The 14,104-nt window shown below is 48.5% G+C and overlaps 1 protein-coding gene across 5 annotated transcripts in view; it reads left to right on the top strand.

Annotated features, from left to right (window-relative positions):
• Positions 1–14,104, top strand: part of ZMYM3 (zinc finger MYM-type containing 3) — a 32,075-nt gene that overhangs the window by 6,677 nt on the left and 11,294 nt on the right. For 3 of the 5 annotated variants that reach the window (XM_064713159.1, XM_064713160.1, XM_064713158.1), the window contains exons 2-13: positions 3,179–4,069; positions 4,889–4,932; positions 5,327–5,399; positions 6,194–6,485; positions 6,916–7,093; positions 7,452–7,664; positions 8,260–8,410; positions 8,969–9,084; positions 12,031–12,117; positions 12,440–12,590; positions 13,173–13,345; positions 13,773–13,938. In XM_064713159.1, the coding sequence (XP_064569229.1) occupies positions 3,193–4,069; positions 4,889–4,932; positions 5,327–5,399; positions 6,194–6,485; positions 6,916–7,093; positions 7,452–7,664; positions 8,260–8,410; positions 8,969–9,084; positions 12,031–12,117; positions 12,440–12,590; positions 13,173–13,345; positions 13,773–13,938 (2,521 nt within the window). In that variant the 5' untranslated portion in view covers positions 3,179–3,192. Of the gene's footprint in view, positions 1–1,763; positions 2,208–3,178; positions 4,070–4,888; positions 4,933–5,326; positions 5,400–6,193; positions 6,486–6,915; positions 7,094–7,451; positions 7,665–8,259; positions 8,411–8,968; positions 9,085–12,030; positions 12,118–12,439; positions 12,591–13,172; positions 13,346–13,772; positions 13,939–14,104 lie in introns of those variants that run through there. The other 2 variants (XM_064713161.1, XM_064713163.1) reach the window with 2 other exon arrangements.

A 14,104-nucleotide genomic window follows, 5' to 3' on the forward strand; every position in this document is an offset into this window, starting at 1 on the left:
GAAGTAGAGCTTCTTACCTTGCTGCAGCAGAGCAGCTCTAATTTCTTCAGGTTGAGTTTGATTTCAGAGCAACCCACAGAACTGGAAAATACCATTCTTTCCTATTTTGAGAGCCTCCTTCCTCGTTCTTATCAGCTGGTAGTTGAAAGCCACTATAAAGAATTCATTGTCAGGGATATTCTGTGCTTTCCCACTCACACTGTTTGTCAGCATCACCTTGGGTCCAGCCTTAACTCTTAACTCCATCAGCTTTTCCAGATTCTTTTAAATATATCAAGAGTTGGCATTCATTTGCCCTGTATCACCTCGGAGCTCTGCTGCACAAGGTTGAAAATAAACAGAAGGAAAATACTTCTAAAACCTGAATGTTAAACTGCAGGACTTAAAACCTACTGGAATTTTAGGAGGTCCAAAGTGTAAATTGGTTCAAAGTGGGATTAGGCAGATTCACAGAGGATTTGCCCAGTACAGACTCTTAACAGGGACATTGTCAGTGCAGCTCAAGCCAAGTGAGATTCTTGGGCAGCTGAGTCCTTGACTGGGGGATGTGCTGAAGAGGAACATCCTGTTAGTTGTGTTTCTTACACTCTCTCCCCAGGTATTCACATTCCTGGTGTGAATAGGAACAGGATATTCAAGCACATGGCCCTTTCATTGCTGCCCTGCAGCAGTCCTTAGCTTTGCACATCCTAAGAAGTTTGAGTTCCTTCTCCAGAATGTGTGAGCTGTTCTGCTGGGAGGGTTCACACAGAGCTGATGAGAGGGGACAGGGCCTGGAGCACTGAGGGCTGTGCTTCCAAACAGAGCATGTGAGTCAGTGCTCTCACTGCAGCCTTGCCTCTGCAGAGAGGTCTGTTCCAGCCACATCCTGATACTTTGGAGTTGCCTTAATCTGCAGAATGCTTCTTCTCTTTCAGACTTTTCTGTTGGTCAAGCACACTGCCATTAAGTCAGAGTTCTGTCTTGCATTGTATCACCCAAAGTTTGAAAGCAGGTTAAGGTGTACACTGTTAACCCAGATGCCTTTGGTCCACTTGTACCATGAGTTACAGGACAAGTTTGTAGATGGTTGCTTGCATTATGCTCTGGGAGGGAATGCCCACATGGATTTCTTATGCTCCAAATGTTTCCAGGGTCTGTTTCTACCAAGCAAAAACTAGGCAGCTGAAAGTGGGAATTACTTTAGGACCTTAGCGGTTCATTGCAAATTTGTGCAAAGTGTTTGAGGTCATTCTGAGGGGTATGTTAGCTCTGTTAAGTATACCTATAAATAAATTTTCCTTCTTCATCTGGATGTTTTGAGGTTTTTTTCTTATTATTGTAGGGTCTGCTGTCTGTTTGTGAAACTGGGTGGGAGATATCTTTGAGCAGGAGACATCGCTCATATTCTGAACAGCATCTTGTTTATCATCTTGGAAGGGTTCTCATCTTCAAACCCTTAGGACCTTTCTTTCAGATACCTTTGTTTCTATTTCACTTTTTTCTTATTTCTGTCAGCCAACCTAAAACATGTATTAGATCCTGCATTGCTCTGGAATTGGCTTATTCTAAAAGTTCTGTCTCATCTTGTTACTAAAAGTGAACAGAAACATCAAAATCTTTGGGGGTGAAACTTGCTGAGCATTTCTAAAGATTACATTTGCTTTAGTTTCTGATTGGGATTGTAGGAACAGTGCTTTATCTACCACCAGGAAACAGAAAACATTACTGTGTATTTAGATAAAATAAGGAGGTGGTGGCTTTGAAGTCCAGTTGTTGGGTACGATTTCCTTAAATTCCTGCTTGTCTAAGTTTCAGAAGCTGGGTACCTTCTCTGTCCAAATATGTTCTGTTTAGTTCTGAGCAAACCATTTGTGAGTGAAATTTTGCTTGTCCGTTCAGAGGGAAGGATATGAAAAAAAGAGCTAAACAGCCATCATCAGTGAAATTAAATCAGGCTTCCTCCTTCATTGATAGAGATGAGTTATGCCCACTGTAAGCCCAAATAAACAAAAGTACTGTGTTTTTTCATTCAGGGCTTAAAACAGTGCTAAATTTAGAATTGGAATTACTCTGATAGGAAGGGCTAGGTTGTTGCCACGTCATTTGATTCTAGTGCCTTTTTTGTAGTGCCTATTGAGAGCCTGTTTGGGGACATGATGTTATTTCAAGCCTTGCACTGCCTTCCCACTTGCAGACTCCAGCTCTTTATCTCTTTCCCTCTTCAGGTTTGTCAACCATTATCTCCTTGTGGGGGTATAATTCAGTTTTAGACCATATTACTTGCCTCATCTCTAAGTCTTGACCTTTCTGTCTTATGATGATGTCAAGCATGAGGAGCTGGGCTGTAACTTTGCCTCTGAGGTTGGCAGTCTGCATCACACCTTCCTGTTCAAGTCACTGTTGGTGCCCTGCAAAGTCACACTGAGCTTTCTTCCTGACTCTGCATTGCCTGCTTGTGTCTATCTTGCTACTTGTTCTTCTTATGACTGCTTTTAACATCAGAGCTTTACCACCTTTCTTCTTGTCACCCTCCAGAACTCCTCCTAGTTCTAACTTAAGCTTTTCCAGTTGTTCCATGTCTTAATATTAGCCTATGTAATTTTGGGGCTATGCAGCAGCTGTAGTTATAGTGTAATATTGTTCATATCTGTCCTCTGACAAGATTAATGCGTGTTGTCATCCTGTGTCTTGTTAAGACTCACACTTCAGGGCTTGAAAGACTCACACTTGAGGCTTCTACCTCTGTGTTTAAGAGAAAAAAGGTATTTTAAAAATTAAAAATGTGTTAGCTCCATAAGAACAGATCAGGAGAGAGGACAGACCAGATTATTTGGATGGAGAAGAAGGCAGGGCTGGGGATATTACCACAGAACATTGGTGTGGAGCCTCCTGAATTGGTGCTCTGATACCCCAGTGTGTCATTTAGCATGAGCAAGTTTCTTTGCTGTGCTGTGGTGAGATATGTGAGGGCTGTAGAGTTCCCAAAGGTCTGTAACACCAAACTACTGCATCCTGCTGCTGACTTTTGTACCCTCACAAGCAGAGGTGATTCACCTGCTGGTGTCTGATGTCCTGGTTATGGCCTGGCAGCATTCCTGGGCCTTGGTTTACTCCAGCAGTGTTCAGAAGAGTGCACAGTTCATGTTCTGTGTTAGACTGCTTTTCATTAACTTGCAAGTCTCTCTCTCATTTCCAGTTGCCATCTTCTAAATGGATTCCAGTGAATTTTCAGGATCTCTGGACCCGCTGTCCTTGCCTGACAAACCCCTCATTGGTGATCTCCCTGCTGACATGGAGTTTGGTGAAGATCTCCTGGGCTCCCAGACAGCTTCTACCCAGGAAGTTTCAGTTCTTCAGCCCCCTGGCTGGGATCAATCCAAGCAGATGTCTGCAGATGAGGACTTGGACCTTGTAGTGAAAGCAGACAACGTGCCTGAACTAAATAAATCAAATGACTGTGTTCTAGATAAACCTGGTGTCTTGGATGTGCTGGAGAAACCTGGTGTCAGGGATGATTTGGGTAAAACCTCTGACTTGGTGGATAAAGCAGAGGGTCTGGATGGGCTGTGTAAGGAACAACCTTCCCAGGACGTGGAGGGTGGACCAGCAGACTCCTCTGCCCTGTCTAGAGAAGCTGTTGGTCCAGAAACAGGGAAAGAAGGGGAAGATGCACCAAAAAATTGTTCTGGGGATATAAAGGAAGATGGTGCTGCTGCTATTCCTGCACTGTCTGGTGACAATGCCCCTAAATCACCCCAACAACCTGTCCCTGACTCCAAGGACCTCAGCAGTGCCCCAGCCAAGGAAGAAACCACAGCACAGTCCTCAAGTCCCACAGTGCCCCCACCCCAAATCAGTCTGAAACAAACAAAGAAGATGAAGTTGAAGGCACCAAGGAAAAGCTCACCTTTGCAGAGGGAAGGGCTGGCAGGGGAAGCACAGGTGCAGCTGAGCCCAGACAGCAGAACTGCAGCTTTGCCCCCTGAGCCTGTGGAGAAAAACCGGGCAGAGGAAGGGGATGATAATGGGAAGAACTCACTTAAAGAAAACAGTGCACTCAAAGCACAGGAAGCCTTACCACCAGCAGGTAAGTTGTTGGCTCAGCAGAACCTGGCTTCCTTTTGCTCAAGTCATCCAGCTAAACATTGCTGAAGCTGGAGTCTGCTCTGCATTCCAGCTCATCCCCTGCTATGGAAATAGCCAGCTCTTCTGATGGTCTAGATTTGGGCAAAGCCTCTTGTGTAAAGGGAATAATGTTCTGGTGTGCACAAGCTCCTGCTCTGGCTTTCATGGCTTTAATTGATTTTTGGTGCTTGTGGAAGCAAGGAGCTTCCCCAGTAAAGCTGTGGCTGCACATCAGCCACAGCTTTTTTTATTTAAAACATCTCAACTCTTCCAATAACTGTTAACAATTGTAGACAATAGCCAGGAATGAGACAGTGATGGTCTAAGATGGCACTGTGTGCAAGTAGCACTGTACTGAATGTCACCAAGGGGGCTTTGTGCTCTTTGAGTTTGCAGCTCAGAGAGCTCACACTCTCCATTGCTGGAGTCTTTGCTGGAACTTAGGTCAGCAAAGCTGTTTCCAATAGGCAAAGTTCCTCTGCCCAGCTGGCCATCCCCAGGAGATGCTCAGTCTTGTCAGAAGCAGCCCACCCAGCCTGCCTCCCCCATGCAGGGAGGTCTCCCCCTTACAGGGCTTCTCCCTGTCTGTGTTTGGATCTGCAACTACAGCTGGTGGGTTTAGGAACCTTCCACCATCAGAACTGTACTTGGTAGGCAGAACAGGCTGAGGCTTCATGTGCTGACTGACCCAAAGGGTGGCTGCATTTGGAGAACACCTGTGCTCTTCTGTTGGAATAAAGCAAGATGTTAGATGCAAGCTTGTTCTGTGCTTCTGTTCCAGGAGAAAGCCTGTCTGGGAAGGGAAGCGAGCTGCCAGCTGAGAAGGTGAGGAGCATGCAGTCAAGTATGTGTGGTACAGGAGCACAGAGCATGACTGGCTGTTGTCAGACTCTATGAGGGACACTGGCTGTCATGTCAGCCCTCTGGAAAGGAGGGCATGACTCCTGTAACAGAATGATCCCTGTGCACTGCCACTATGCTGTAATGTGGCTTCAGTGTGTCCCTGTTGCCCTCAGCTGAAATGTCATTCTCATAAGCCTACTCCCCTCTCTCCTCTGTCTTGCTAGCTCTGATCAGGTATCCATGGAGTTTTATCCATTTTCAGCCTAGGTATTGGGAAACCAAATCCCAGAAGTTGGAACTTCACCATAATCTGGGATATTTATCCATGGTTGCCCTAGCTGCTAGTTAGCCTAACTACTGTCTGAATGTCTTCTAGGAGCAGAAAAGAAGTGAACGACCCAGAAGATCAGAAACTGTCAGGCCTGAGACTGTGAACTCCTCAGAGAGCAGTGAGTAACTGGGGAGAGAGAATGGTCCAGAGAGACCAAAGCAGAGAGAATGGTCCAGATCCATTGTGGGCAGGTAGCTCATGGTGTGAGTGCAGTGGGAACTCTGGAACTTCCGTGCAGGCTTCCCTTCTGCACAAGACAGGTCCACAAGTCTCCATCCTGGGGTACTTGCCTTGCTTTCTCAGGGCACTTAGGTCAAAACAGGGAGTGTTGTAGTATTTTTACAGTGGTGTGTGGGCACCAAGCACTAAGTTACAGGATGAGATTTGGGGGGTGTTCCCAGGAAATCCATTTTCCATCTCCTCACCCAGGAACTTTCTTCCATTCTCTCTGTGAGAGCAGGCTGTCTGAAGAAAGGTTGTATTTTGGAGATTTTCCTGGAGTGAAGTGTCTGTTCTTTGAGAGACTGAATGTCACCCTGCCATTCCCTAGTATTTGTGTGTTGCTCCTTTATTGCCTGCCTGTGCTAGAATCTGGTGATTAACACATTCCCTTTCCAGTCTAACAGTTCTTACAGAGTAGATGTTCACACTTCAGGCTTCTGCTCAACCTTGGTATATCATGACTTCCTAGACAGGAATTGTATTTAAGCCTGGTTTGTTTAAACACCTCTTGATTCATCTCCAGTTACAACATAATTTCTTTTAAGGATCCCTTTATCATTCCACCCAGACAGGAACAAAGTACATAGAGGGACTCTAGAAAGGTGACTCAGAAAATCCCAGCATGTGTCTCACGGCTGAGTTTCTCACTTCCTAACGAGGGGTTTCTGATCTTCCTGTGCTGCTCTGCAGTTCCAGTGTCTGATGAGGACTCTGATGCGATGGTGGATGATCCCAACGATGAGGATTTTGTCCCTTTCCGGACGCGGCGCTCCACGCGGATGTCGCTGCGCGCTCAGATGGCGCAGCGCGCCGCCCGCTCCTCCTTCACCAAGATGACGTGTGCCAACTGCCGGACCCCGCTGCAGAAGGGCCAGACTGCCTACCAGAGAAAAGGCCTTCCCCAGCTCTTCTGCTCCAGCTCCTGTCTCACCACCTTCTCAAAAAAACCGCCTGGCAAGAAGATATGCACCTTCTGCAAAAAGTGTGTTTTCGTTCCCCTTTCCCCAGTGCTCCCGTGCTTGTGGCCCCACTCAAATGCTCCACAGCTCTCCTGCCAGTCCCCTTCCTATGGCCCTCGTTCAGCCACATCACTCCTGCCCACTGCCAGCTGCTGCCCTGTGTATTCTTTCACACGCTGCCTGCCCCATGCTCCCTACACCCCTTTCACATTCTTGCTTTCCCTGCCTGTCCCCAGACTTAGAGCCCCATATTCCTGCCTCCCTTCAAAACAACCTCCTGCATGTTCTGTCTTCAAACACCTCTCCCCTGGGTCAGGACAGAAGCTGCTGTGAGACAATTCTTGCCAACTTTTTGGGACACCAGAAAGTACTGTACATTGCAGTGAGCCATCCTATCCCTTTGTGGCAGGACACACATGTCCCTGCACTAACCCATCCCCTCCTGATCCCCAGGGAGATCTGGAACACCAAGGACTCTGTGGTTGCCCAGATTGGTTCAGGTGGCTCTTTCCATGAGTTCTGCACCTCTGTCTGCCTTTCCCTCTACGAGGCCCAGCAGCACAGACCAGCACCTCAGTCTGCAGATGCCTCGGACACCAGCCGCTGCAGTGTTTGCCACAAACCTGGCGAGGTAAACAAATCCCTTGTCCTTCCCATGTCCTGGACAAAGTGCTTAGGACTCACAGCACTTAGTTTTGGTCAAGACCAGGGCATTTGCCAGGTTTTCCTGTGGTGTGAGGCCTCAGGAGCTGGCTTAGGCTCACTCTCAAGCTTTTCCTTGCCTGAGGCTCACTGCTTCCTGCCACTCTGCTCTCCCTGTTCCTCTGACTTTTGGCAAGGGAGGCCACCCTGAGTCCACACCAGCTTCCAGTATGGCACTTCCCAGAGTTTTAGTGCCTGTTATCCCAAGGGCTGTGCTTGTAGTGGTACAGCTGCCCTGGAAGGAGGCCTGTGGTGGTTTGGGAGTGACAGCAGTGATGTCTCTGCAGATCCAGCACGAGGTCAGCAATGGGAACGTGGTTCACCGCATCTGCAGCGACGCCTGCTTCACCAAGTTCCGGGCCACCAAGGGGCTGAAAACGAACTGCTGTGACTACTGTGGACTTTATATCTACAACAAGGGCTTGCCCCTGGAGTACCTCTTCCATGAAGGCCAGCAAAAACGCTTTTGCAACTCTGCCTGTCTCAACAGTTACAAGAAGGTGGGTGTGGGCAGCTGCCTGGGGTGGGAGGTTCTCTGTGGGCACACAGCAACTTTGCTTGGTGTGGCACGGGGCACTTTATTAAATTGCAGGTGACTGGAATCCCCTTGGTCTTTGATTGCTGACAAAGCAGTTAACAGATTGCTGTGGGGAAACTCTGAAGCAGGCAAACAGAATTGATTTTATCAGCATGGGGCCCACTATGGACCCAAACATGGGTCAGAAAGTCAGTGAACTGGTGGTAAAGTGACACTGGTATATGCAGTTAGCATGGACTGGCTTCTGGATGTCTCCCTAAAGCTGGGCTGGGTATGTTCCTCTGTCACCTTATCAGTCTTCACTTAACTGTCTTGGAAGGGATGGCCAAACTTTGTATTCCTGCTAGGCTACCCTTGAAATGAGAGGCTGAAGTGCCAAAGGCAGCTTTTTTTGCTACCACCACTTGAATCTGCAGACTATGAGCCTATCCCTGGCATCAGGTGGTCACTGCAGGAGAGTAGTCCTGTAGTGGATTCAGCAGTGGGGTGGGATGTGGTAGCTGGGCCTTGCCAGCTGTGATGGTCTCCTGGAAGCTCTGTTCTCTCTGTGTTTGCAGAAGAACACTCGGGTCTACCCCTGCATGTGGTGCAAGACACTGTGCAAGAACTTTGACATGCTGCCCAACGTGGATCGCAGTGGCAAGATGGGCCTGTTCTGCTCCATTTGCTGCACTACCTCCCACAAAGTGAAGCAGTCAGGCTTAGTTGGTAAGAGCACCTGTGTAGAGGGAACCATCACCTCTCCACTTAACTCCTTCCTTGGTATTGGTTGTTGCTTGTGGATGGGACTGAAAAGATGTAAGAGCCTGGGGGGAGAGTCCAGTGAAACAAGTGGAAGTGCAGAGGGAGGAACCCTTGCAGCATGCAGACATCTTAATAGAGGGTAGTGTACATTGCTGTTCTTGAGAATGAATGCAGGGAGCAGGTGTAGTGCTGGATTGTGCTGGCATTGCCCTGCCCATTACATGGTGTACTGGGGTGTTCAGGAGTGGGACAAGTGTTGCAGTCTGTTTTGTCCAAATTCCTACAGAGCCAGGGTTTCTGTGAACCAGAGGGGGTCACTTCTGTGAACCACTCTGCTCTCCATCTGTTTAACATTTCTGTCCTAGTAGAATCTGATGCTCTTAGTTTCCTGCTGTTCTTGTCCCTTGCTTTTTGGTAATAGCTTGACAGACTGAGGATGAGTGAGTAGCTTGCATGCCCTCCTCAGAATCCAGTCCCACATCCTGTGCTGCTGCCCTCACCAATTCCTATCTGTTTCATCAGGTCCCCCTAGACCTTGCAGCTTCTGCAGAAAGAGTTTATCTGAACCCTGCTATTACAACAAGACAGACCGGGTTGTCTACCAGTTCTGCAGCCCCAGCTGCTGGACCAAATTCCAGGTACTGAAATATCCTTCATGCTGGGCTGGGCCATGGAGCTCAGGCCTCCTTTCACACTAAACAGAGGCTCCACCTTCCTTGAGCTCCTCAGGGAGGGCTCCTAAGAAAGAAGAAAGTCTCTTCTGGAGCCCAGGAGTTGCAGTGACTGTGATTGCTCCAATCCCAGTCTTGGCCCTATCTCCCCCACCCTCCATTAGGATAAAGTGGGCTGCAATTCATTCCTGTCTATCAGGGCTGCAATTCACTCCTGTCTATCAGGTTATGCCCAGTAGGAGGGCAGTGCAGAGCTGTGCTGTTTGAGTGATTTGAGATAGAGTGGCCTTATGAGAACACAAGCAAGTGCAAAAGTAAGCCAGCAAAGCACAAGTGCACACCTCATACCTGGGTGGAAAGAGCAGAGCTTCCCTCTCAGCCAGGTGTCACTGAGAAACATAAGTCTTCAGGATGTATTATCTAAAAATTTACAAGTAGCAGGCCTGGATACCTCATATTTAATAATCCTCAAAGGCTTGACTGGTGAATTTTAATCTTCTGATGTTAAGTTTCAGCAAATGTGAGATGTCTGTGGTATTCATAGGAATTTCAAGAATATTAGTTTTGCACAGTTGTCAAAGAACAAAGTAACAGCCAGGAAGACCTGAGAAACTCAGGCCAGGACATGTCTTGGGCAACTGAGAAAACATAGAAAATCTAGAGGTAAGAGTTAGCTACCAGCAGTTGCAGCATTTCATTTTCAGATTTGATTTGTTTGGGGCTTTTTTTTTTTTTTTTTTTTTTTGTGGGAGTGGTAGAGACATTTGGTTGTTTGGGGTTTTTTGGTGGGTTTCTTTTTGTTTCTTTTTGTTTGTTTGTTTGGGTTTTTTTAATAAATCCTTGATTGTAATCCTTCACTAAGGTCACAGACAGTGTGAGTAGTGTAGCTCTAGAGCTTTTAGTGTTGTAGACTTCATAAAACTAGAATCATAGAACAGTTTGGGTTGAAAGGGACCTTTAGATGTCATCTGGGCCAGCCTCCCCTGCAGTGAACCAGGACATCTTCAACTAGATATGGTTGCTCAGAGCCCTGTCCAATCTGATCTTGAATATTTCCAGGGTCAGGGCACCTACCTGTGCCAGTGTTTCACCACCCACGTTGTGAAAAAAAAAAAAAAAAATAATCTCAATATGCTCTCTTTTAGGTTAAAACTATTATCCCTTGTCCTATTGCAGCGGGCCCTGCTAAATTGTGTATCCCCATCTTGCTTACAAGCCCCCTTTTAAGTATTAAAAGGCCACAATAAGGTGTCCCCAGAGCCTTCTCCAAGCTGAATAATCCCAACTCTCAGCCTTTCTTGACAGGAAAACCCTTCCAAAGCTCTGGTCATTTTTATGGCCCTCCTGTGGCCTTGCTCCAGCAGCTCCGTGTCCTTGCTGTGCTGGGGAGCCCAGAGCTGGAGGCAGCACTGCAGGTGGGGTCTGGCCAGAGTGGAGCAGAGGGGCAGAATCCCCTCCCTCTATTGAGGAGACAGCTAGGTTGGTCAGGCAGGAGTGCCCTTGGTGCCCTGTGCTGCCTGTGTTGGCACCTCATGTGCTCCATGTGCCTCAGCACAGCTTCTAGAAGGATCTGTTCCATGATCTTCACAGGCACTGCACAGTTCAGTTGTTTCCAGGGTCCTCCTTTCTACCCATTTTAGAAATGGTTGCAAATTTTCCCAACTGGGACTTCATTAATTCATTTAACTTGAATTATTTCCATATAAAATCAGCATTGTAAACATATGAGTAAACCCATGCATCACCTGGGTTAGGAACTGTTTTGCTGGCAGATCTCAGAACACACTTGTCAAAGAAAAAACACTGAAGAGAATGTTTCAAAATGGTTTCTTGGAGATCGGTGTTAAGTGCAAAGACTTCAACATCTTCATTGATCATTTGTCAGTAAAGTCAAAGTAAGCATGATGAAATTTAGCAGATGAAACAAAAACTGGTGAGGTGTTAGCCCATGTTGCATTCAGGGTAGTCATGGAAAGCAAAGCAATTGGATTGATTGACTGCTTCCTCCTAATGTGTGCTTAAATGCAGTTTCAGTACAAGATCCTCTGTCAGCTTTACTCAGGTAGTGTGGAAATCCTTAAAAATAAGGATTTTGAAAAGGCTGTGGAATTACAGCAGATAAACTATTCAGTATGAGCATCTCAATTTACATCCACACAGGGAAGGATTAATTTATTGCAAGTACAAGCAGGCAAACACAGAGTTAATGTTTGAAGGCCAGGGAGCAAAAGAGCTGCCTAGAATGATGCACATATAGGAAGGATGTTCTCCACTGTCCATTTCAATGCTGAAGAGAAACTGAAAGTATTCTGAAGAAAAACCCAAAAATTAAATTTGGGCTTGAAAAATGCTTGTACTGAGGCAATTGCAGAATGTCTTATCTGAGGTTATCAGAAAGAAAACCAGGAATTACTTTATTAATAAATATATCCTTGTGGATAAGACACCAAATACTAAATGCATTGTGGACAGGACACCAAATGCTGTTTAGTCTAGCAGATTAGTCTAGCAGAAAATGGGATGAGAGGCTGCTTGAATTCTTAAGTTGCATTATCTTGAAAATAGAAATCAGGCACCTCTGCTTCAATAACTTTTAGAGAAATCCTCAGAAGAAGTAGCAGAGCCTTCATCATTAAAGTTTTTAAATCCAGTGGCATGGCAAGCTTGCAAGCTTGCCTTCCTGAGAAGAGCTGGACCCAGCACACTGGAAGCAAAGTGAAATTGCTCTCAGGAATCATCTCTCCAGGAGCGCGGGACATGATGAGATGGACTGAGCAAGTCCCCACAGTGGCAGCCGGTGTGAGGGGCCAGGCAGGCTGCAGGCCCTGGAGGAGGTGGCAGTGGTGGCAGTGTGAGCAGGTGCCTGCTGCCCTCCAGCTGCCCTCTCCCCATGAGCTGTCTCTGTCTCCTCAGCGCACCAGCCCTGAAGGTGGGATCCACCTCAACTGCCATTACTGTCACAATCTGTTCAGCGGGAAGCCGGAGATCCTGGACTGGCAGGTGAGGATTTCACCTGGGGGGATGTTGAGGTGGAGGCCAACACTGCTGAGAACCTCTGGGATACTTCCTCTCCCTGCTGTAAGCAGAGCTCCTCCTCTGCCAGTCCTCTGAATGCCTTAGCTGCAGAGATGTGCCTGGAGACTGAGTGCTGCACTCCTGATGTTCAGCAGGATGTCAGAAGGGCAGCAGGAGACCACTCCTGCCAAATCCTGTGCCAGGAGAGCTGAGGACTTAACTCAGCCATGTAGTCTTTGACTTGCTTCCCTGAGAAGTGTGGGAACCTGCTGCCAGGCTGGCTGACCTGGCTGTGGTCTCTTGGCAGGACAAGGTGTATCAGTTCTGCTGCAAGGATTGCTGCGAGGATTTCAAGCGGCTGCGTGGGGTGGTGTCTCAGTGTGAGCACTGCAAGCAGGAGAAGCTGCTGCATGAGAAGATCCGTTTCTCTGGAGTGGAGAAGAACTTCTGCAGCGAAGGTACTTGGGGAAGGGCATGGGAGAGGCAGAGCCCCCATGCCAGCCCATGCTGGGGGAGGAGAAGAGAGCATGGAGAGGAACAGAGGGGAGATTGTCTTAGCCAGGCCCTGGGGCAAGAGCCTTGCCATGAAGTGAAGGGAGGACTGTTGTGGGGATGGCTTGCTGTCCAGCCAGGCCCTAGGGCAAGATCTTTACCGTTCATTGTGTCCTTGGGGAGGGCCTTCTCACAGCTTTTCTCTCTCTGGGGGCTGGGGAGACAGCAGGTGGCAGCTCCGCTCCTCCTGTCATCATGCACTTCTACGCTCTTGCGTCTGGGCTGGCCTGACCTGGCCTTGCCCTGCCTGCTGGGTTCCTGCACACAGGAGGTTGGAGTCAGACTCTTCCTAGAAGCATGGAGGTGAGAGATGGCAAGTCCCCGTGAGGTCCCATCTTATCCCAGCCCTAGGGGCCAGTGCTGGATTGTTCCCTACAGTGTGTTGCGTGTGCTCTGTTGTCTCCGCAGACCTGGATTCTGGTCATGTTTGGGTCAGGGAGGCCCCCAGTTCATCCTGGGAAGGTTTCACTCCTATTGTTTCTCCGCAGGGTGTGTGCTTCTTTACAAACAGGATTTCACCAAGAACCTGGGCCTGTGCTGCATCACCTGCACCTACTGTTCTCAGACCTGCCAGCGGGCGGTCACCGAGCAGCTGGAGGGCAGCACCTGGGACTTCTGTAGTGAAGACTGCAAAAGCAAATACTTGCTCTGGTACTTCAAGGTCAGTATTGGCACTGGCAGCTTGTGCTAAGTGCTGTGGTGGGCACGGCACCCAGATAAGTGGGCATTGCACTGAGGAAGTTCACACTGCTGGAGTCTGGCTGGCACTGCTGCGGAGAACCTGGCACTGCTGGAGTCCTGCCTGGCAATGACGGGACACTGCTACGGGGAAGCTCACGTAGCTGGAGTCCCCAGCTGATCCTGCCAGACAGAGCACTGCCCTGAGGAAGCTCACAGTGCTGGATCCGCGGCCAGTGCTGCTGGGAGAAGTTCGCACCGCTGGAGTCCCCGGCTGGCACTGGCAGGGCACTGCTGTGGGGAAGCTCACTGCACCTTGCGATGTGCACCTTTCACTGGAGAGTTGTGTTGCACTCGGAGGGGGTGTGGTTAGTTACTCGTTGTTTCTCTCCTGCTGATGCGGGCTTTAGGCAGCTCGGTGCCATGCCTGCAAGCGTCAGGGGAAGCTGCTGGAAACCATCCACTGGCGAGGGCAAATCAAACACTTCTGCAACCAGCAGTGTCTGCTGCGATTTTACAATCAACAGAACCAGCCCAACCTGGACACGCAGAAGGGGCCCGAGAGCCTGCTGAACAGTGAGTAGGAGGGAGGGAGGGAACCTGCATAGCTCAGTCTGAGAGACACAGGGAAGACTCAACAGCAGGGGGTGGAAGCTGCCTGCCTGGGACTGGAGGAGACGCTAGGGAACAATCCTGCACTGGCCCCTGGGCGGGAAAGGACGGAGTGGGACCTAATGGGCTT

The sequence above is a fragment of the Zonotrichia leucophrys genome, chromosome 4A (genome assembly GCF_028769735.1).
Source record: "Zonotrichia leucophrys gambelii isolate GWCS_2022_RI chromosome 4A, RI_Zleu_2.0, whole genome shotgun sequence".
Classification (NCBI taxonomy): domain Eukaryota; kingdom Metazoa; phylum Chordata; class Aves; order Passeriformes; family Passerellidae; genus Zonotrichia; species Zonotrichia leucophrys.